Source organism: Gossypium raimondii, chromosome 13 (assembly GCF_025698545.1).
Source record: "Gossypium raimondii isolate GPD5lz chromosome 13, ASM2569854v1, whole genome shotgun sequence".
Taxonomy (NCBI): domain Eukaryota; kingdom Viridiplantae; phylum Streptophyta; class Magnoliopsida; order Malvales; family Malvaceae; genus Gossypium; species Gossypium raimondii.
The window spans coordinates 17,567,924-17,593,311 of record NC_068577.1 but is presented as its reverse complement, the minus strand read 5'-3'; the positions used below and the strand labels follow the sequence as shown (position 1 = coordinate 17,593,311).

At 32.2% G+C, this 25,388-nt stretch overlaps 1 protein-coding gene across 4 annotated transcripts; it reads left to right on the top strand.

Annotated features, from left to right (window-relative positions):
• Positions 1-260: 260 nt before the first annotated feature.
• LOC105784244 (DNA repair protein XRCC2 homolog) lies at positions 261-4,529 on the top strand. 4 transcript variants are annotated; one of them, XM_012610062.2, is made up of 9 exons: positions 264-759; positions 842-993; positions 1,193-1,263; positions 1,875-1,937; positions 2,261-2,398; positions 3,063-3,162; positions 3,788-3,824; positions 3,936-4,036; positions 4,134-4,529. In XM_012610062.2, the coding sequence occupies exons 1-9, from the start codon at positions 426-428 to the stop codon at positions 4,155-4,157; spliced, it is 1,020 nt and encodes a 339-aa protein (XP_012465516.1). In that variant the 5' UTR covers positions 264-425; the 3' UTR covers positions 4,158-4,529. The 4 variants fall into 4 exon arrangements, 2 of the variants coding, with proteins under 2 accessions (XP_052482029.1, XP_012465516.1); XR_008192541.1 differs by lacking the exon at positions 3,063-3,162 and having other exon boundaries at positions 261-759; positions 4,134-4,145; XR_008192542.1 differs by lacking the exons at positions 3,936-4,036; positions 4,134-4,529 and having other exon boundaries at positions 261-759; positions 3,072-3,162; positions 3,788-3,828.
• Positions 4,530-25,388: the final 20,859 nt, after the last annotated feature.

The following is a 25,388-nucleotide window of genomic DNA, read 5'->3' as shown; positions in this document are numbered from 1 at the left end:
CTTGTCGGCGTGGATGCGATGTCTACGCCATGTACTCGACATCATGTTGACGTATGCGCAATTTCCCGAAAAATGGACCATCCGGTAAATAATCAAAAAATCGGCCCATTTCGGTAAATTTTAAAAAAAAAGGGCTTTTTCTAGTAAATTGCCCATCTTAAATATTATAAGATAAAAATTTCATGGACCTTGAAAACGAATTTGGGCTTAGAAAGAGAGTAATAGATTTCCCAATGCTTGTTTAGGCCTGAATCCAAATACTCACCCGTCCTACTCCTTCCCATACCATGGGAAACTTTACGTTTTTCCCTCTTCTGCTTCGAAACTGTAAAAGGCTAGTGCCCAGTAGCTATATCGAGCATTATGCATGAACACCAGCTTTGATAATTCCTGAAGAAACTGGTAACTTTTAGCCCAGAAACCTGATGGGTTCTCATGCCAAGGCATGGCTCGTTGAAGACGAGAGTGCAAGAGAAATGTTAGACAGGGTCCTAACGGAGCGCCCCTTCTTGCTTCTTCCTCCACTTCACAGGGTCCCTCTACGTGTCGGTAACGTTGTTGAGCTTGTAGGCCCTTCTTCTTCTTCGAAAACCCACATCTTAATCCAGGCTGCCATCACTTGTATACTTCCCAAGCTGTGGAAAGGGGTCAGTTATGGTGGATTGGGGCATTCCGCAATGTTCATTGACTTGGATTGTCGATTTGACGTTTTACGTTTCTCGGAATTGCTAAACCATAGAATCATGGAAGCAGCTAATGGTAAGTCCTTTTTCTTGATGAAAATTAGCAGTTTCAGGTCCCCAAGTTTTCTTTTACTTAAGTTCTGTTCATATCTGTTTAGGATCAAGCAGTAAAGTAGGTTGTCACGAAAAGGATTCTGAAGCTCAGTTTGCAAGAATGAAACCTTATAATGAGGAATTGTTTGCTTTATGCATGAAACGGTTTTTGTACATCCGTTGTTATGACAGTTCTGAGTTTCTTGCGACTCTCAAGGTGAGGGCCAAATTCTTGCTGTAATATAAGCTAAGTAATTCCATGGCTTCTTTTCACAAGAACAGAAATAGGAGTACATTACGGGCAAGTCTGCTTTTAAGTCTGAAACCAACACTTGAAATTTTGAAAGAGACCAAATTGGTGCAAAGAAATGATTATAAGTTTGGTGGTTTCTGTGTGATGTTTTGCTGGATGACAGACATTACACTATCGGCTTCAAAAGGAAAGGGAAGTACATGGTGTTAATGTTCATTTGCTGTTGATTGACAGGTTTGGCATTGATCCCTATAATTCGATCCTTTGTGTTGGTTACCTTTTATCTTCTTTCAGTTGTAGCTTAGATTATTGACGTAACAGTTAGGAAATGTTGATTAAAGCAAATAGTTTGATGCATTATGGAATATCAAGTATTATAGCTGTTGAACTCAATCAGTCTCCTGAATAATTTGTAATGTTTTAAAGGAGAGCATTCAGTTGATTCAGTAATCCCGATAATTGGATAAAAAGGGATCTCTTTGGAATAATCGGCAGAATTGACAATTACTTTGGCTAATAGTTTCTGAAAATAAAAAGAAAAATGAAAACAGAAAAGACCCTTCTTATGAAAGCTCTAGCATATCTATATTTTGATGCTACCAACAGGTAGTTGAAGAATTATACCAAATTGTATTTCCTGAGGCTATCGAGGTTTCCTGAAACTCATTGAAATGGGGTCTAAATACCAAAATTTCACAGAGCAAATATGCTGAGTTAATGAAAAGAAGTCTTGAGTTAGTTTTGAGAGGCAGAGAGAAAGAATCTAATTTGAAGTCCTTTGAAATTAGTAACAGACTGGATACTCTAAGCCCATAGCGTCTGACATGTAATAAAATGTTCACCAGCATTGGAGCATTTCACTGGGTAGATCGTGGTTCATCATCTTTTCCACTGGAGTGTGATAATAGGTACTATTTTAATATCTGTTGACAGTTTTCTAGCAATCTTTTGAAATGTTTCTTACTAATATTATATAAGAAATGATTTAACTGTTTTTTATGTTTTCCTGTATTTATCTTTAGTTTTCCTATCATTTATAGTGTTTTGGATTGCCTAGTGTTCTCTTTGTGGTATATGTTTATAGTTTATTCATTTTTTATTCTTCCCCTGGGATCAGATTTAGTTGTTATTTCTCGCCTTTTTAGCTAATTGTTGTTTTCTAAATAGCTATATGTACACATGCACGCACAGTTGTAAGTATGCAATAAAGAAATTTTTGGTTGACGTGTAGGAAAAGCTGGCATCTCCAAAATGTGTCTGAAGCTGTAGTTCAAGAGATTAGAAGGCTCCTATTAGTGCATCCCATGCTTGTGATGGCTACCAAAGCAGTTGTCTTAGGCAACAAATATTCAACAAATGAATTAACGTGGTAGGTTCCATTATACTTGCAGTTTGCACCTTCATGTTACTCTCTAGCTGGTGGCAGAATATCATGCGTTAGTCTTGTACTTTAGAAGCATATCTGTTACTGGAAATTATTTTCAAAAAATGCCTGATGTAGTGTTTTAGATGCCATATTTTTCATGACTGACTATGAATGCCGAAGTTTTAGTTTGATTTAATCTGTAGTTTATACACTTCTCTAAACTAATGTGGATGTAACAAAGTTAGCACTCCCCTTCATGTTTAAACCTAATGGAAATATGGATAAGAATGGTTAATCATGCAGACAATGAAAATGAGATGACAAATACCTTGTTTTCCTAGTAAAGCTATAGGTTTGAATTGCTCCAAAGGTTCAAGTTAAAAAGATGGGATGCTTGAAAATTCCCAGTATTCATGATGGCTTAGATTTGGTTTCTGTTTCAGTTTTATTTACCCTTTTTATGGTTCCCTATGCCCTTCTTTTCATGTTTTGTTTCTTATCAAGAGCAAATATCTTTGTTTAAAATATATAATGTCATTGCCCTGGCCACTTAGTAGAAAAGTGCTTTCCTGAGCTTTGAATAGTATCACATATAATTAGTTGTTTTTCCTTGATGGAAGTCTTATTCCTACTAGAGTTCAACGTAAATGATTAATCTGTATGTCAGGAATTATAGAAAATGGTCTGCAGTGGATAACCCGTATTCAAGAAATATAACTAGTGATCAGCAACTTCCATATCGTGAGTATATGCCCGCTGCTTGGCAGGTAATGCCTTATAAGTAGGATACTTCTCCCGTGTTATGGTATTTTTGAGGAGACATGCATGAATCTTGTCATAAGCTGACTTTTGTTTTTTAGTTCAAGTTTGCTAGTAGTCCCCATGCTTAGTCGGGTGTTCTGATCAGTCCTTTTACAGTCATTAATGTCATTTCAAATTTTATGAACTCTAGATTACCTAAACATTTTAAAAGTATATGATACAAGATTATTCCATTCTTAAACGTTGAATACTGATGAAAGTTTCACAAGTAAAACTTAAGTGACAGGATGTTAACTGTGCACGTGTTTACAACTTGCTTATTCCTCATCTGGTGTTGCTTTTTAGAAATTTTGGAAAATGTTAGGATCATGTTCTTTGAACTCGCGCTTTCTCAAATAGACAAACAACAGCACCTAGTTGCTTGTCTTTGATAAACCATTCCGAGGTATGACATGCCATGAAATATTAAATTGATATCCTTAAAAGTGTATTAAGATATGGTGGAGTCGCTGTCTTTTTTTTTTGTTAAATAAAATTCAGAGTAGGCATACAAGGGATTCATGCTACCATTTTCTTAAATATGACTACCTGTAGATTCTTTTAATTATGATTTCTTTCTGGTCGTTGCAGTCTTTTGTGACACACAGGATTCTCGTACGAGCTACAGGTTCTGATTTTCTTTAGTAGTGGAATTCACTAAATTGGTTGCTGTCTTTACACATGCTGTTGCTTTATTTCTTAATACAGAACATGTATCTAAGTTGTCCTTGCTATGTAGATGATGATTTGGTCAATGGTGAGCATCAAAACAACTCCATATATCTATTAGAATGGTTGCTGCCACCGCTGAATTCCTTGGACAAATTTACAGTGAGAGATGTAAGAAAACGCTTGTGCTTCTTTTTTTAACGAAGAAAGGCTAAATATCAGCGTTTCCCGTATATTATATTCAGCATAATCTGTTTGCTACTTGCAGACTGGCGTGTTCATCCTTTCTTGAACATGTGTACTGGGATGTATGACTTACTATATGTTAGTGAAGAAGAGAAAGAAGAGCGAGTGATGGAAAATATCGTAGAGAAAGGAAAGGAGCTGACGAAGAAGAGAAAAGAAACTGGTGAAGCCAGGGAAGTGAAAATTCTAGCTAAAAAGAGATAAGTACTCAAAAGAATCCTAGTTATTTTTCAAATTACTAAAGTGATTTATGTGATAAGTGTATTGGTATGTTATAAAAATCATGGACTAAAGTGTCAATGATTAATAGTTAGTTGTAGAAAAAAAATCTTTTAAGAATGTGTAAACTGTTTTGGAAAAAACAACTGTAAGAGTGGCTAAACTTTGAAAATTCATTAAAAATATAGAAATTGAGGTAGAGGTTGAATCAAACCTAAAATTGAAGCCTAGTGACTAGTGGTATTTATATATATATATATATATATATATATATATATATATATATATAAGAAAATGTATAAGTAATGGAATTGTAGATTATGAGATAAATAAATTTAAGTGAGGTAAGGTCAGATTGATTTTCTTTGTTCTGAATTTAAAAATTATTAAAGTTGAATAATTAGAAAATGAACTTTATGTGTCTAAAAATATTAATGAGTCTAATTTCAAGATAAGCAAATGTCAACATTATACTTAATTTTATATTGAAAAGTAAATAATTTTAGTAGAGAAAGGTCAGAGCTGTCTAGTAGCAAAACAAGGGAAGATTAGAAGAAAAAACTAAATTAATTGGTTTGATTTAAAATTTTATCATAAGTTTTATGTCAATGATGGAATGTCTAGTTTTAGAAATTTCAAATGGAACTTGATTGTCAATTCTCGATGAATGAGATATAAATAAAATGTGACCGATGCGCATTGGGCTATATTGTTTTACATTGTTGAAATTTAAAATTTATAGACTAAATTTATAAATGAAATAAAAGTATGTTAAAATATGAAAACATAAAATAAATACAAGTTTAAATAGTTTAATTTGAAGATGAGAATTTAAGAAGAAATGTAAGAGTCTCAGTAATCTTCTCATATTCATATTCATGTTTTATTTGTAAAGAAAAATATCATGTTTGATTTTAATCTACTATTAAATAAAATTTGTTTATGTATGTTATACTTAAAAGTCAATGTATATAGAGAGGAAGAGAAGAAAAAATAAAATAAAATAACAATAAGTGAATTGACACGAAATATGAGAATGCAATTGAATAATTGGAAATTAAAGTAGTTTGTATTAAATAAGCTTTTATAAATCAATGCTGAATTGTGGCATCTGTTGTTCGGGTTTAGGTTCGTGATCGAATAAGGGGTGTTACAGGTCTATATATAAATTTTATATATATTGTAAAAAAATGAACAAAAATATATATGAAAATATTGAGTTCTAGGTTAGTTGTTTAAAATATTTCCTTTTTAGTTATATTTAGGAGTCGTGTATTTAAAATTAAGTTTTAAATATGATTTTTTCCTGTTGTTACATTAATTCCAGATAATTAATTATTAAACATTTTGAATAACTCCTCAATACAATTTTTACGTATTTGGATTATTGATTATTAATACTCCATTTTAAAATATAATTTATTACTAACACTATTTGTAACTAAGTCGATTAATTAGTGAATATATATTTTTACTTATAATGTTAACATATTAAACTTTATTTGCTTCATACCTCTGTCCTTGAAAGTAGTTAAAGATTTATTTTTTTAAAAGTAAATTAATGTCATATGCAATAATAAATACATTAAAAATATATATTTTTAATATTAATGTAAAAAGTAATACAAAACTTCTTAATATTGATTATGAAAATTAAGGGAGAAATTCATAACAATTAAAAGAATGATTTATATAAAATAAAATTAGTGTTCACACTTCACCCTCTTCCTTTCATTTTAGACATGTTTTACATGTCTAAACGCCTATAAATAGAATTACTGCTAAGAAGATTAAGCACAACAAAAGTTATGGTTTTATTTTAATTTTTTTCTTATTTTTAATTTATACATTTTAATTCTATTTTGCATTGTTTTTTTTGACGTCATTATTCTCTAATTTTTGACATCAATATCATAAAGAGAATCATCCACAAATGATTTGAAAAATGAATTCAGTGAGAGTTACAACAATACAAGGTTGAGATGTACGTAACAACGTATAATGAGCAACTTAAAATTAATTAAGCAAATGTTGAAGAACTTGAAATGGACAAAAAAATGATGAAAATTTATTAAGAAGATTTTATTGATTCAACTATCGTGGATTATTCGACAAATTTTCCTTTTCCTCGTACGTCCTCTAGTCTTTAAGTTTCTTGATGTAAAGTACAATTTAGTTTAGTTTAATTAAATCAATTCAAACCAAATAAGCAATCAATTTACACATTTAAGTCATTTTATTCACATTTATAAATTTACCCTAAACTTTACTTTTTATATAATTTAGTCCCTAAACTTGAAACTATCAAATCGAACACAATTAAGCTTAAATGAAGCTAGCTGATTTTTCTATAACCCTTGAACAACCCCTATATTTCTCTATTTCACAATATTTTCATGAGATTTTACAACATTAACATTTAAATCCTTAAACATCAAAATCACTAAAATTATTTTACAAAATAGTCCTATTTAACAACCAAACTTAATAATCTATCATCAAACTTCAAAAACACTTCAAAATGATCAATGACATAATCTAAAACATTTAACAATTTTATGAATTAATCCCCAGGTTAGTTGGACCTAGTTGTAACGATCTCAAAAACATAAAATTACTAAATATGGATGCAAAATACATACCATGCAATGAAAAAAACCTTGGCCGAAACTCCTTGCTTTTCAACAATGGTGAATCGATTTTTTCAAGCAAAAATGTAGAAGAAAGATGATGATAATTTTGTCATCTTTTGTTTTAATTTACTAAATTATTTAATTACAAAATTAATCTTTGAAAACAATATTTCACTAAAAACCAACCCACAACCGTCCACTATGTAAAGATATCGTCTATTTACCATTTAAGGCCACACAAATCAAGTTCTAAAGCTATTGAACCCATTTTACTAATAACAATTAACTTTCTCAACTTTTACGATTTAATCCTTTTTACTTAATTAACTATCTAAGTGTAAAAATTTTTTAACCAAATTTTAATACGATATTATAGAAAATCTATAAATATTAAATAAATAATAAAAAAACTGACTTACTGGTCGAAATTGTGGTCTCGAAATCACAGTTTCCAACACCACTAAAAAACGAGATGTTACACTAAATATCTTGACTCATGTATCATTATTCTTTATTCTCTAAATGTCTTTATGAATCATATTCAACTTCGCATGTTACTCTGGCCGAATATACCTGAATAAAGGTATGATACTAGAATCATGAGATAAACTCCCTCTTCAATCTAGAGTGGTGAATCCTTTGTTGACCACTTAATTATCTTCATGTACTTGATGTTATACCCAAACTCCAAGCCATAAATACCCCACGGTGGAGAATAAGTAACGGACTCAAAATGTAGCACTAGTTTTGTAATACCATAAACTCGGTCTAAACGTTATGACCGAATCTGGCGATTCACATTGTAACACCCCTTACCCGTATTTGACGCTGGAATAGGGTACGATGCATTACTAGAAGACATACATTTGCATACGTATTAAACCGAGTTACAAAATTTCATCCGAATTAAAACTTTTAAATTAATAACGTGCTTTTATAATTCTTTACAACATATCCTCGAAATATTATATTTGTCGAAACCACTTTTTGAAAAATAAAAAATTTTAGTTATCGACTTATTAAAAATGAAAATTGGAGTCGCCACCGATCTTTTATTGTGGTGTGATCGGATCACCTTGAAAATAATTTTCGGTCTGCGAATTTTGAGAAAAACAGGTTCGGGAGTCGGTTACGCACGAGGAAGGGTTAGCACCCTCGTAACGCCCAAAATTGGTACCGAATCTATTGTTTAATGTCTTAATGTCAAAATTTTGAAAAGATTTTAAATACGATCCTTTTATCTTGAATAAAATGAATTGGATGATAAGGCTCACTTATTTCAAAGAAATAAATTGTTACACTCAGTAAGTTAGAGTGTAACATTTCAAATCCTCAAAATTAAGTTTATCATTTGATTTTTAAAACCTATGCATTTTGAGAAGGATATCTGATTATTTGGGTCAAATGAGAAAATCAAAACCCAGTAAGTTAGGGTTCGATTTCAAAAAATTCCTAAATATCGAATATTGCCTTTTATTTTTTTTAGAAGAATCCTCGTCTCGGGAAAACAACATGTCATACCCAATGCGTTATGGTACAACGTATCGAATCCTCGAGAATGAGATTTTTAATTATGTTTTAATTAAAAGGGAATTTCCGATTAATTAGATTCAACGAGGAAAATTGGAACCCAATACGTTAGGGCTCAATTCTCGAGGATTCCAAATTTCGGGTGTCTCATTATTTTGAAAGTTTTTGAATAAAAATGATTTTGATATTTAAATGATATGAACCGTAACCCTTTAGGCAAATAAAATGCGATAGAATGATAATGTACAATGCGAATTGTTTATCCGAGATTAAAATGTAATCTAATGAATAATGAATAATCAATAAATAAATCTAAACAAGCATAGCAATAATTATCTCAACCATATATGTCGAATATCGATATCGAAATTTGAAATAAAACGAACTAATGAATATAAACACAAGCCAAGTATATAAGTTTTGAAATGATTAGAAAAATAAATGGTATGAAAGGAATGGAAATTGTGAATCAAATAAGCATATACATAGAAAATTTAACATACGTAATATATAAAATTTGAAATAAATTAAAATGGGGTTTAAAATAAAATAAATATCATGCGAAGTAAATTTTAGAATAAATGTTTAAAATATTAATATATACATATATTAAAATAGTACGTATGGGTGGATATAATATAGTAAAGAAAGGGATGAAAATTAACATGTGATTTGATAAAAACTATATATATAAAAACAAAACAATTTTAAAGAAATAAATCCCATTGGATTGATATATCAATATAATATAAAAAAATAAAAATAAAAATACATAATAATAAGAGAGTAAATAAATATAAATAAGTGTAATAATAATACCAATAATAAATAATAATAGTAACAATAAATTTATTAATAATAAAAAATTTTGAATAGTGAAATGGGTTAAATCGCAATCAAAATCAAATTAACAGGAAATAAATGAGATTAAACTAAAGTGGAGGGCTTTACTGCAATGCTCGGATTACGTGGGGAGCCGATTGGGAAATATCCCGCTTCCCCAAAACGCTGCGCAATAACGGATCAAATCGAAACAAAAATGAAATTAAAGATTAAATTTAAAAAGGAAATAAAACAAAAAAGTGTCGAATTGAAATACAGCGCAAAACAAGGACTCGGCGCGCAATTACCCCTCCCCCTACCAAACACGTGGATCTAGTCGCAGTTGGACCGGGTCATCGGGTCAAGGCACCAAACGGTGCCGTTTTTTTTAAAGCATTTAAAAGCTAAAAACCTAAATCTAAGATTGCAGAGGAAAGGGAGAGCGCAGTCTCCGTTTTACCCTCTTCTCTGCCATTTCAAATCCTAGACCTCTGCCCATTCGACTCCGATTCGCGCAGAGGAGAAGAAGGCATCATCGGCGCATCCACCAAGGTAAACTCCCTCCCCTTCCTTTCTTATTTACTCTCCTTTTTTTACTTAAACGAAATGAGAATAGAGGCAAAAAAGAAAAGTGAAAAAAACGAAATCAGAGAACAAATCACCTTTTTCTTTTCAATTTTTTCTGTTTCTATTGATATTCTCCCTGTGTCCCCTTACAAACGCTCAAAAAATGGCTTTTATACAGCCCAAAATAAAATAAAAATTACAAAAGCAAAAATGGATTTTCGCTCTTTTTCTTTTTTCCTCTTTTTGCTGTCGATTTCTGCTCGTTTTTGCTTGTTTGTTTGTGTGCAGTTACAGGCGTACGGGGTAGTGGACGTGGAGGCTCACGTGGATTTGGCGTGGAGGCGCTACATACGCATGGGCGCAACACGCGCGAGGAGGAGGCCTGGCTCTGTTGTGGCGGCTGGGGCTGTCTCAGAAACTGCTAGGGTTTCTGCTTATGTTCTAGGCTTAGGTTTGGGCTAGGGTCTAGGCAAATTGGGTTTGGTGAAATTGTTTGTAATTTGGACTGTTATTTTATTTATTATTTATTTTAATAGCGGGCCGGGCAAATTTGGGTATTACAATATTCATAACAAATAGGACCTACGAGACCCGACATTTACTCATGTAATTCAAAGCTTCATTTCTATTTCATTCAATTTACAATTTCTCATGTTCACAATTCAAATAAATTTCTCAATCCAATATATATATTTCAATCATCTAAGAATAAAATTCAAGTTACACAAACTTACCGGGCTAAATTAAAATACCAAAATTGAGGACATTTTGGTAATTTTCTATTTTCTCAATTTCCACTCAATATTGATATAAATTAATATTCCATTCAATTTATTAATTTAAATAATAAAACAATTCATTTAATGCAATTTGGTCACTTTTTGACATTTTTACAAATTTACCCTTAAAATATTACTTTTATTCAATTTAGTCATTGAACCTAAAACATGCAAATTAGCCATTTTTAATGAAAACTCATGCTAGTTGAATAATCATATATTTTCCTCCTCATCTCCATTCCACATCCTTAATGTATATAACATGCTTATATGTAACATGCTTATAGTCCTGTTTCAGGCTCCTATATTATTTAGAAATTTTTCAGAGTAATATGCAAAACTTCCTTTGTGAAAGTTTTTATTAGTCCATTAATCATTATTCCAATGCAACATGCTTGCAAAAAAGGGTGATAACAATGGATAAGAAAAAAATTGGTTCTGAGCATAGCTCGAAAGAACAAGTTACCAAAAATAGTAAAGAAGGACGATAAAGAAATTGATTGGGAATGTATATCTTGGAAAAGAAAAAAGTATTCCAAGGACAACAAATAATATGAGAATTGGGTGCCCCAGATATCGCAACTTGAACTTCTCTATACAAACTTTCTGAAGATCATTTTGAATTTGGCATGTGTTTAGGAGATCTATAGTGCTTTGTCGATGCCCCAAGATGTCGCCTACTTTTTCTTGTTGATTCAGGTATAACAAGATTACCACATGCCCCAATCTAATCAAGATACGATTTGCTCTGATCGCTTCATGCCTCATTCTGATCAATATTTGAGCCGCCCTTTTCGGGTTTTCAACTCAAATCCCCTTTGGCCTAAGGTGCCCTTTGCAGGTTTTCCCCTTAGCCTCTCCGTTTCTACTTTTTCATTTTCATTTTTCATTTTTCATTTTTCACCCTTTTTTTTTGGAATCAAGGCACCCTTTACAGGTTTTCACCTTGGTCCTTTCTCCTTCTTTAGGTGAGGTAATTTTTGACTGAATCTGAGTTTACAGGATTTGGCGAGTTTTACCATCTATCCTACTCAAAATCAGAGCTTCTTCGGAAAAGGCCCTTGGCATCCATTTTCCTCTAAAATCCTTTTGTGTAAGAAGAATCTTTCTCCAAATTAGGTTCCCCTTATGAAATTCTCTGAGGCAAACCTTTTGATTGTAGGCTCACATTATTTGCCTTTGGTACATCTGACTGTACTGAATAGCTTTTAGCCTTTTCTTTTGATCAGATTGGATTCATTCTACTCAACTAAAACCCAGAGAACAAGGATTTCTACTTCAATTGGTAGAACTACTTCTGTCTTGTAAACCAGAGAAAACAGTGTTGCCCCAATCAAAGCTCCGATAAACGTTCTAAAAAACAAAGAAGGCAGATGGTAACTTCACATGCCAACCCTTGTAAGTCTCAGTCATTTTTGCAATTCATTGTTTTGCAATACAGTGACAAATCATGGTGTCTGATTTTGAATTGATTACACCCCTCAGCTATCGTGCTGTCATTCAAGTTCAATGCATTTTCTAATACCATCCTCTCTGGAATTCTATATCGGCATATGATGACATTGACATATGCAGTAGCCTCTATCCATTTGATGAAGCAATTAATGATCTCGATAGTGAAGCAATGCCCATTAAAAGTCTTCGATAATGGATGTCCATGCCCCATTTTGCTCAAAATTTGAGTCGCTCTTTTCGAGTTTTCAACTCAAAACCACATTTGGTCACAAAGCGCCCTTTGTGGGTTTTCGCCTCAGCCTCAGCCTCTCCTTTTCTTTTCTTTTTCTCCCTTTCATATCTTTATTTTGACTTTAATTTATTTCTCTTTTTTTCTTTTGACTTTGATTTTTTTTTGTTTTTTATTTTGATTTTGATTTTTTTTTGAATCTGAACCCTTTCGATCAGAATCAATAAGATTTCTCACTTTCATCTTGTATGCGAAAAACCTTCATTTCTTTCATAGAGCCTTTTGGGGCGTAACTACGATAGAAAACATCTTGAAGGGATTGAAACTCGACTTCAAATGGGCAAAGCTATGCTGACTCAACGAGAAAGGTATTGCCCCGGCAAAGAATTGCATCGTTCCTACTGCAAAAATCGTGCTGTTGTGCAGGTTTCATTATCAGTGATTAACTCGGGCATTTCTTGGTATGACCATATAAAGACGTCCTTGAACTCTAGAATAACTTAATGAGGAGTTGCTTCGTCCTTGAGGTCAGGTCAATCACCAAGCTCACAATTTCTAATGGTTCCTCGTGAGGCAGGATCTGTCGGTTCTCTTGTTCTACCGTCCTCAACAAGTCTGAGATAAGCTGCAATCCTTGTCATTTTCAAAGTCATAAGATCCATCTAAACAGATGCCTTGCTCAAGAGGAAAATCTAAGTCTATAGCATCATCATTCATGTAACTGATATTTGGGGACCCATAATAAGTACCAAAGAATATACAAAAGAATGTATAAATTTATGAGCAATGATTTATACAATATGATTATGAATGAATGAATGATGTGGAAGAAAATCCAAAAGAATAAAATAATCAGAAATAATTATTCAAATAAAATAACATTGGCTCAAAAGTGATCGCAAAGATGTATTTCATTAAAATAATAACGTTTAGACATGAGTCTATTTCACAAAGGAAATTTCTATGATTTTTAGGCTAAAAATAACAAAAATGTTCTGAACATTACTTTAAAAAAGCTCTAGAGACTATAGGGTTTTCTTCCGCAGTCGAATTGCTTAGAACACTTCCACGTTTATAAGGGCGGATATCTAACAAGGTCCTTTCTTCAGTTGCTTGTGCATTGCATTCACTCCATTTATCGATTATGATTGGGTAATGGATTTTCCGCACTGGAGGAATCATCAAATTTAACGACGCCCATACTGATAAGCCTTTCAATCAGTTTTTTAAAGGTAATGCAATTTTCTATGGAATGCCCCGTATTTCCCGCATGATATTCGCATTGTGCTTTCGTATCGTGCCATTTGGGGTTCGGAGGCTGTGGAGGTTTTGTGTAGAGAGGGGCAACGATGTGCGCGTTGAATAAGCTTTGATACAGCTCCTTATACGACATCAGAATTGGCGTGATCTGGAGGTTCTCAGTGCCTTGTTTCACATAAGATTCTTGTCTTGATGAACCTTGTTGACTAGCGACCCCTTTACCTGGATGACTTACTGACCTTGAGTAACTTGTGTTGTTCACCTCATTTTCTCTTCTCCTTGGGGTTGACCTCTTATCACTCTCTTCCGCCTCAATTTTTCCGGCTCTTATAGCATTCTCAATCATTTCACCATTCATAACTATGTCAGAAAAGCTTTTTGTTGCGCTTCCTAACATATGCGTAATGAACGGGGCCTTCAGTGTATTGATGAAGAGCATTGTCGTCTCTTTCTCCAAGAGGGGTGGCTGAACCTGGACTGCAGTCTCCCTCCACCTCTGTGCATACTGCCTAAAACTTTCGCTCGATTTCTTTTCCAAATTTTGCAAGGTGATTTTATCGGGAACCATATCCGTTACATGACCGTATTGTTTCATGAATACCTGTGCTAGGTCCCTCCATGAACCAATCTCGGTACGGCTCAATTAATTGTACCATTTCGACGCTGCTCCAATGAGGCTATCCTGAAAACAATGTATTAAGAGCTGATCATTGTTAATATACCCAGTCATTCTCCTACAGAACATGGTGATATGGGCTTCTGGGCAACTGGTCCCACTATATTTCTCAAAGTCAGGCATCTTGAACTTGTGAGGGAGTACTAAGTCTGGAACCAAGCTCAGATATTTTGCATCGATTCCATGGTGACTTCCGGCGCTTTCTAAGGCTTTGAATTATTCCTTTAACCATTTACACCTATATTCCCACTGTTTTGGCAATTCTGCGTTCGCCTTTCCTTCCTCAGTTGCTTCATCAAAATCTGGGACGGTAAGATTAACCAGATTATCACCAGGGTTAAGACCTGATCCGGTCAGAAAGTTCATCGGTAATGAAACATCGGTTTGAAACCTCTGAGGCCCAATTGAAATAGAGGATCTGCGTAGAGGTACCTCAGTCTGAACCTGCACATGCGGAGGCGTAAAGCCTGGAGGATAGGTGAGTCCAGTCTTGTTTTCTTCATCATTAATCATAGGGCCTTTCCTCTTATTTATTCCTTTTAATAATTGCGTCGGCTCAGTCATCATGTCCTTTTGAGACTTCAGCATCTTTTCTGTCATATCCTGTTGAATTTTTTTCAATTGCTTCTTCATTTGTTTCTGTAGCTGATCTTGCATATCCTTTTGCATTTGCTCCAATTTCTCTAATCTTTGGTCCATTTCCTTAGTTTTGCGATGAGTACCGTAAGGATGTTTGGTTGGTTGGTTTTCCAGATTAGCTGAAAAAAATTTACTCGTTTAGACTCTTTCAATGGATTTTAATACATACGATGCAGATGTATGAAATGCATGCCTAAAGAGATGTTGATTCTGATTCAATTACATTTAGGAAACTTTTCTAGAAAGAAAATTCCTTTACATAAAGCAGAGGCATGTACTGCTTCGCCCTTATATTCCAAGAGACAACATCGATCTTTTTCTTCATCCGCATGTTTGTGATAATCTCGCCAATTTCCAATAGATGCCACTACTAGCTCCTTTTCTTGATCTTGGTCGTGATCCATCATCTGCCCATCTTCATAAGGCTCATCAGCTTCTTTAAGGGGTTTGGAACGTCGAAGGCTCTTAGACAATCGCCTTGAATCCTCAGGCCACGAAGCAAGGTCATGAACTCTCCATCGCTCTTCTTGTGTTTCTCAGAATATATTCAGGTGCCGTATTATTTTCCACTTTATCAAGGAATCCGTATTCCATGACAAGCTTTCTAATTTAGTAATCGGATTTGAATCAATATCTCTTTCCTAAGATGCAAATGCAATGCAATCACAATCAAAACACAACGAGAGGGGTTAGTACAAAACAGAAGTAAGCAAGGAAAACAAAAGTACCTAGTCGGGTATCCACTAAGGATTTAGAGTGGCTCTACCTAGGATGGGTTCCTAAGTCCACTATATGAGGTTTGGCTCTAAAGTCAAGGTACCCGAACCAGCAGATCCCTCGATCTTCACCCATTATAGGCTCATACAGACTGAGTTCGGTTCAGGGGAATACATTTCCCTATGGCTGCACGGAGATAAAAATCTCACGAAGACATAGGTACGGATGTATTCTGAAAGTGATCCACTATCCTGCACGGAGGTGAAAGCCTCACGAAGGAGTAGCTTCTCACTCTCACTTAAAAGGGAAAGACTAACAGTTTTTATGCAATATGATGCCAAGGTATAAAACAATAATTATACAAACAAATGCAAAGAGAGGATCATAATTTTTCAAATCAAATTTTCAATTTTTGATAATAAGACAAGAAACAATCAATTTTACGACTTGACTCTCTAATTACTTCCCCAGTGGAGTCGCCAAGCTGTCGAAACCACTTTTTGAAAAATCAAAAATTTTAGTTATAGACTTATTAAAAATGAAAATTGGAGTCGCCACCGATATTTTATTGTGGTGTGATCAGATCACCTTGAAAATAATTTTAGGTCGCGAATTTTGAGAAAAATAGGTTCGGGAGTCGGTTACACATGAGGAAGGGTTAGCACCCTCGTAACGCCCAAAATCGGTACCGAATCGATTGTTCAATGTTTTAATGTCGAAATTTTGAAAAGATTTTAAATACGATCCTTTTATCTTGAATAAAATGAATTGGATGATAAGGCTCACTTATTTCAAAGAAATAAATTGTCACACTCAGTAAGTTAGAGTGCAACATTTCAAATCCTCAAAATTAAGCTTATCATTTGATTTTTAAAACCTATGCATTTTGAGAAGGATATCTGATTATTTGGGTCAAATGAGAAAATCAAAACCCAGTAAGTTAGGGTTTGATTTCACAAAATTCCTAAATATCGAATATTGCCTTTATTTTTTTAAAAAAGAATCCTCATCTCGGGAAAACAACATGCCATACCCAATGCATTAGGGTACAACATATCGAATCCCCGAGAATGAGATTTTTAATTATGTTTTAATTAAAAGGGAATTTCCGATTATTTAGATTGAACGAGGAAAATTGGTACCCAATACGTTAGGGCTCAATTCTCGAGGATTCCAAATTCCGGGTGTCTCATTATTTTGAAAGTTTTTGAATAAAAATGCTTTTGATATTTAAATGATATGAAACGTAACCCTTTAGGCAAATAAAATGAGATAGAATGATAATGTAGAATGCGACTTGTTTATCCGAGCTTAAAATGTAATCTAATGAATAATCAATAATCAATAAATAAATCTAAACAAGCATAGCAATAATTATCTCAACCATATATGTCGAATATCGATACTGAAATTTGAAATAAAACGAACTAATGAATATAAACACAAGCCAAGTATATAAGTTTTGAAATGATTAGAAAAATAAATGGTATGAAAGGAATGGAAATTGTGAATCAAATAAGCATACACATAGAAATTTTAGCATACGTAATATATAAAAATTTGAAATAAATTAAAATGGGGTTTAAAATAAAATAAATATCATGCGAAGTAAATTTTAGAATAAATGTTTAAAATATTAATATATACATATATTAAAATAGTACGTATGGGTGGATATAATATAGTAAAGAAAGGGATGAAAATTAACATGTGATTTGATAAGAAACTATATATAAAAAACCAAAACAATTTTAAAGAAATAAATCCCATTGGATTGATATATCAATATAATATAAAAAATAAAAAATAAAAAAACATAATAATAAGAGAGTAAATAAATATAAATAAGTGTAATAATAATACCAATAATAAATAATAATAGTAACAATAAATTTATTAATAATAAAAAAAATTGAATAGTGAAATGGGTTAAATCGCAATCAAAATCAAATTAACAGGAAATAAATGAGATTAAACTAAAGTGGAGGGCTATACTGCAATGCTCGGATTACGTGGGGAGCCGATTGGGAAATATCCCGCTTCCCCAAAACGCTGCGCAATAACGGATCAAATCGAAACAAAAATGAAATTAAAGATTAAATTTAAAAAGGAAATAAAACAAAAAAGTGTCGAATTGAAATACAGCGCAAAACAAGAAGGACTCGGCGCGCAATTACCCCTCCCCCTACCAAACACGTGGATCTAGTCGCAGTTGGACCGGGTCATCGGGTCAAGGCACCAAACGGTGCCGTTTTTTTTAAAGCATTTAAAAGCTAAAAACCTAAATCTAAGATTGCAGAGGAAAGGGAGAGCGCAGTCTCCGTTTTACCCTCTTCTCTGCCATTTCAAATCCTAGACCTCTGCCCATTCGACTCCGATTCGCGCAGAGGAGAAGAAGGCATCATCGGCGCATCCACCAAGGTAAACTCCTCCCTTCCTTTCTTATTTACTCTCCTTTTTACTTAAACGAAATGAGAATAGAGGCAAAAAGAAAAGTGAAAAAACGAAATCGAGAACAAATCACCTTTTTCTTTTCAATTTTTTCTGCTTCTATTGATATTCTCCTGTGTCCCCTTACAAACGCTCAAAAATGGCTTTTATACAGCCCAAAATAAAATAAAATTACAAAAGCAAAATGGATTTTCGCTCTTTTCTTTTTCCTCTTTTCTTTGTCGATTTACTTTCGTTTTGCTTGTTTGTTTGTGTGCGATTCTGAAGCGACGGGTAGTGGACGTGGAGGCTCACGTGGATTTGGCGTGGAGGCGCTACATACGCATGGGCGCAACACGCGCGAGGAGGAGGCCTGGCTCTGTTGTGGCGGCTGGGGCTGTCTCAGAAACTGCTAGGGTTTCTGCTTATGTTCTAGGCTTAGGTTTGGGCTAGGGTCTAGGCAAATTGGGTTTGGTGAAATTGTTTGTAATTTGGACTGTTATTTTATTTATTATTTATTTTAATAGCGGGCCGGGCAAATTTGGGTATTACAATATTCATAACAAATAGGACCTACGAGACCCGACATTTACTCATGTAATTCAAAGCTTCATTTCTATTTCATTCAATTTACAATTTCTCATGTTCACAATTCAAATAAATTTCTCAATCCAATATATATATTTCAATCATCTAAGAATAAAATTCAAGTTACACAAACTTACCAGGCTAAATTGCAGAAATACCAAAATTCAGGGACATTTTGGTAATTTTCTATTTTTCTCGAATTTCCACTCAATATTGATATAAATTAATATTCCATTCAATTTATTAATTTAAATAATAAAACAATTCATTTAATGCAATTTGGTCACTTTTTGACATTTTACAAATTTACCCTTAAAATATTACTTTTATTCAATTTAGTCATTGAACCTAAAACATGCAAATTAGCCATTTTAATGAAAACTCATGCTAGTTGAATAATCATATATTTTCCTCCTCATCTCCATTCCACATCCTTAATGTATATAACATGCTTATATGTAACATTATCTATAATTTCACTATTTATTTATTTGTTCATTCAAAACTGTCCACTTGAATCATTGTCACAAAATTATTTATATCTTGAGCTATGTATCTCCGAATTGAGATCTGTTAATTTTCTCTGTAGCTAGACTCACATATCTTCTTACTATAAAAATTTCAAAATTTTTGGTTTAGCCAATAAGTACAGTTTATTCTTTAAATTCATCCCTGTTCTGCTGTCTGACAGTTCCGACCCTTCTTCACTAAAAATTAATTATCTCCTCGTACAGAATTCAAATGATGTTTCTGTTTGTTTCCCTTGAAAATAAACTCTTTTAGGATTTTAAACATATAAATTTAAGCCCATAATTATTTTTCTCCAATTTTTTATAATTTTCCAAATTCAGAACAGGGGAACCCAAATTCATTCTGACCTTGTCTCACATAATTTATTATATCTCATGATTTAAAATTTCATTACTTACACCGGTTCTTCTATGAGAAACTATACTTAATAATATTTAATTACATATTTTTTCATCCTCTAATTCGTTTTCCATAATTTATGGTGATTTTTCGAAGTTAGCCTACTGCTGCTGTCCAAAACTGTTTTAGTGCAAAATGTTGATTATTAAGTTTATAACTTCCTTATTCATTTTCTCTATAATATTTTCCATCACTTTCTCTTATTTCCTTCAATAATATATCAAGAATATAATACTTTATTTAAGAAAACTCTACTATAACATCATTTCCATGCTTTTTCAATAATAACAAACTTAAAAATATATTGAAATCTTGATGTTCTTACCTTGTCCTATTGATTTTAATCTTTAACTTGATTTTCTCTCTCCTCCAGCTTCTATTTCTTGAATCTAACTTGATATTCTAGCTCCCTATTGTCTCCTTGTTATCTTTCTCTCTTGATGGATATGAAAATTCTTTTGATTTCTAAGTGAAAATGGTGAATTTTTGGTGAAAGGACCAAATTGTAAAGAAAAGAAAGTTTCTTTCTTTCTTTTCACTTCATACGTTGGATGCATGGGAAGAAGATGAAGATTCTTCATCTTTCCTTCCATATAGATACTAAATAGAATAATATTAAAATAATAAAATATTATTTAAAAATCAAATTAAAATATTAATAAACTAATATTTATTTAATTAATTAATCTAAAATATCACCAACATCATCATTGCCTTCTAGATTTCTCTCTCTTCTAATTGACCATTTGCCCTTTATAATCTTTAAAAATTTCATCCTTGAGTCATCACTTAATTTGGTAAAATTGTGATTTAGTCCCTCAAAATTCTTCACATTTTCAATTTGGTCCTAATTCATCCATTTTCCTTAGTTTCTAGATTATTCCACCCTTAAAATATTTACACTATTGGTCCTTCAAATTTTTTGTATTTACACTTTAACCCCTCAAATTTTGAATATTTACTCTTGGGCAACAAAACTTTTCTTACTTTTGCGATTTAATCCTTTCTTGAATTAATATGTCATAATATAATTCCCAATGTTGCCATAACTCAAAATTTCCCTTTTTGTCACTTTATCTCCTTATTTTACTATCAATGATACCTACTTTCTTACTGTAGTAATTTTCGGGGTATTACAGTAGGAATTTTTTTGGGATATTACAAGTTCCACTTAAGATTATTTTGCTCATCTCAAGTTAAAGGATACTTGCACAACCAATATGATGAGTTTCATTCACTTAAATAAATTATATATCCATGTAAATATTCTCATTATAAGGTCTCAAATGAACTTGTTTCTCTAACAAGCATTCACATATTAACTCTAGACATCAAAATGCCTACAGCTTGCGAGAAAAATTGCTCGACTTAATCAATGAGTATAACATGTGATGCGGTCGTTGAAAGCACCGAAAATATCCTATCCCTAATAAATAATGAAAAAGAATAGTAAAAGGGAAGTAGGGTCAAATCCTCAGGGACTGGACTTGCAAAATATCTTGTTCCGTGAAATCCTAGGCAGAATCTTGCCCAAGAAAACTTGCGTGCCTAAAAAAAATTAAAATAAAAAAAAACAGAATTAAATGTTTGGATTTGAAAACGAAAGATAAAATAAAAATAAATTTAAGAATATTGAATCGAAAATTAGAAAAATTAAAAATAGAATTGAGAGAAAGGAAATTCTTATGGGAGATTCCAGCCTCCAGTTGTCTCGTTCCGCCTTGGGTTCAATCCTCAGCTTTTAGATGATCATTCCCAAACCGAATAAGCCAGTTATAGTGGAAGAGGACGCCTACAACCACCAGCTCCAATGATAAGGACTTACGATGTGGTGGAACCTGACTCTAGCCAACAATCGCTTCTGTGGGATCGTCTTATGCTAGATCAATGCTTCTCAATGGCAAATCCCACGCCATTTTGTCTCTTGGGCTCGCCAACCTCTGACGCAGCAAGCTAATGAACCGACTATGCAACCTTCCCAAAACATACAAAGCGGCCGCCTTTGCATACGTTGAAAAGCTTACTTCTTTAGGGACATGGACGGAAGCGTCAGCCCCGTAGTGTGGAGAAATGATGAATACTCAGCGAGGAGGCTAAGTACGGATTTTAAGCCTCATGAACCCTTTTGGGGATTTTTGACAACCTTCGGCTAGATGGGTTTAGTGGCTCATGGTTGTGGTAGAAAAGAAAATAAATAAATAAAAATAAAGATTTTATTAAAAAGAAATATGAGAAGAACAAAAGCCTAAACTTTTGGGGAGAGAGTGTTTTCAGAAAAATATATGGGATGAGATCCCCTTTTGAGTCACTTCACCCCCTATTTATAGTGCTAGGGGAGATATTCTAATCCTACTTAAATTCCTAAAAGATAAATACATTTAATTGAAGATAAATAAAGATAAAATAAAATCCTAAAAATAATCCTTAATAATTATCTCAATATTAATTATCCTAATATAATTAAAATAGAGTTTAATAGAATAAAATCTCTTCTTTTTGCATTTCAACCATTGTGTCCTCCATGATTGCACTTTTGGCACCAACTTTTCCTTGTGTCGTACATTGGCCCATTTTATCTCTAAATTCACGCTTTTGGCTCTTAATTTTGCTTTTGCCTCAAATTTAGTCCCTATGAGATAAAAGATCATAAATAGCTCAAATTAGCAGGATCATACTCAGAATAAATACATAATTAATACATAAAAATACGTTATTCTTGAGTGTTATCAACATGTGCTAGTCTATCTGCATTAATAATGTCCCATCTTGTTAATACTTTGACTAGGGGTAATTTAGGTATATTCACATTTGTATAAGAATCTCACACCATGAACTCTTCATGATTTCCTTTGCATTGTGATTCATATACTTTGACTAGGGGTAATTAAGGTATATTCACATCTTGTATAAATACTAGGAAAATATTACGATTTTTGAAAAAATAAGAGGGGTTTTAAGCAATTTTACCTTTTCTTGGCGGAGCTAAATAATTTGGTACTACTAGATTCCAAGACCCTAGCCTATTCTGCTGCCTATTGAAATAGCCTGAATTTTTTATTTTTTATTCATTTGTTGTTGATTCTTTTTTTTCATTTCTTTGTCCTTTTTTGTTTTTTTTTAATTTTGTTTTTCTTTATTTACTTTTTCAGTTTTTTATTTGTTTATTATTGGTTTTATAATATTTTAAATGTTTTATAATATTATTATTTAAAATCTTAAATATATTTTTTAAAATTTAAATATTATTTTTAAATATTAAATCTAATTTTTAATATTATAAAATTTTAAAATATATTATTTTTAAAGATATGACCTTTCAAATTTATTATTTGGTTTATAATATTTAAAATGTATATTTTAAAATTAAAAAATACTTTTTAAATTTTAAATATAATTTTTAAATTATTATTTTGAAATTTTTTAAAGATATTCAAATGTTTTTAAAATTATATTTAAAATTTTTAAAAATAATATTTTATTTATTTGTCCTTTATTTGTTTTTCTTTGTTTATTCTATTTTAATTTATTTTATAATATTTTATGTAAATTTGTATATTTATTGTAGATTTTAGGTTATTTACGTATTTTATCAAAAATAGGTAATTTACGGAATTGATTAATTTTTGGGTTAGTTTTATAAAAAAAATGCCTCTAAATAATCTATGTAATGTGAAATCAAGAAAATTAAAGGGACATTTTAATAGAAATAAAAACGGAGGACCAAAAATAAAAAAAATTAAAAATAAGAAAAAAGTGAAAATTGAATTGATTGGAAAAAAATAAAAAGATTTATTTATTAAAAAGGATTTATTTGTTAAAAATTATAGCATTTTTAAATATCTATTAAAAATTAAAATGTATTATGACTAGTCACATCGTGTCAATGACATTAGCGATGTGACTAGTCATTAATCTAATAATTGTTAATTTTTTAAAAATAAAAAGATAAGAAGAACGTCCTATTTAAAAAAAGTGGGGTTTTGGTTTCCCCTTCAAATATTTTGTAAAAGGAAAGAAGAAAAGAAAAAAATTAGTAAATTATTTATAGTTTGTATTTTGTATTTTGTATTTTATAGTTATTGTAATATAATAATCAATTATATTTCATTTATGTATTTTTTTTAAAAATTATGCAGATATCAAAATGTCTTCTAGAGCAAATACGGATCACACTTCATCGATGATCAACGAAATAGTAAAATTAATTATAAATTAAATAAAAAAATTGTTTTAGTTTCTCGTTTTTTCTTGCTAAACGCTACTTTGCTCAACATGTTTTGGTTGCATGACAATGATCTCTATTTGGTTGTTATTATCCCTCTCCTTTTTGCATGAAATTGATCTCTACGTGTTAGTTATAATTTTTTTAATTTGTGACACATTCATAAATTTATGTATTAATTTTTTTAATATGACGACCTTTCTGCTTAATTTTGCATTATTACCGTGCTTGGTTTCATTTGTGTGGTACAAAAAAGTTACATTTGTAACGAGTGAATATATATATATATTTTATAAAAGTTCTCGTATGTAAGATAAATTTTCGAGTTTGAATATCCCTAGTTTATATTATATGTAAAACCCTATGAATTATTATAGATATCAATTCAATAAAAATAAGTCTTTTTTATTTTTATATTTACTCATACCACCTATGTTTTTTAAGACATTATTATTATTTTTGTTTGATGTACTTTTCGTAGTTATATGATTGCCTTTTGTTTTAATGCTTAACTATGATTAGGACATAATAATCACATTTAATCTCTACATGTTATTATTAATATTTTATGACAAATCTTCATTCTATTATTAATATTTTATTACTCATTTAATTTAACTTAAATAAAAAACACCCATGTTCACGATTTGTTTGCGCCAGTCTTTGTTTTTGTACTTAATGTGGAAGTTGATAGCGATGTGACAAATACAATAAATGAATCTCCACGGAACCTCGGATTGCCGAATCGCAGCAACAAGGCCCTTCGATCTGTTCGAGATAATGCAAATGTTGTCTTGCCTGACAACATGCCTCCGCAAGTTTTGAATGAAATATGCCTATGATTCAGAGTTCTCTGACTCCATGATGGCGAAAGCTATCAGTAATACATTTTCATTACCGTCTTGTGTAACCACAATCAGAAGTATCTGCGTGTATTTTCCATAAAGCCATGTTCTATCAACTTGCACTAGCGGTTTGCAGTGGGAGAAGACCCTAACACATGGATCAAAAGTCTAGAACAGTTGACGGAAAACTCTTCTTCCAAGTTTCAATTGTCCATTCGGGCCTCTATAAGGAAAAATTTACAAGTCCACAGCAGTTCCTGGGACGTACTCCACCATCGCTGAAATCTAACCTTGAAGTTCATTGTATGACTCATCCCAGTCACCGTACAATTGTTGCATGACAATCTATTTTGCCCACCACGCTTTTCTGTACAACACTCTGTACTGGAATCGGGCTTGCATGTCCGCAATCAATGTCGACACATGAATGATTGGGCTATCTTTCACTAGGGGCATGATGCAGTTGCAAATACTTTTGGCATCTAATTTTTGGTGGTCTTGAGATATAAGTGCGATAGTGCATGTATTATGCCCTTCTAAGTTTCGTATTTGCCATTGTTGAGTCCTCTGTATAAATGCAGCCCGAACCCGCCAACCACATTCATTGCTGGCTCTCGAACATTCCCCAACATATAATGTCAGTGTAGACTTGGCAATTTGTAATCAATCGACAACTTCATGTTGTACTGTTTGATGGCAAACACATAATCCACTTTGTTCTCGAACTGTTGCCCAA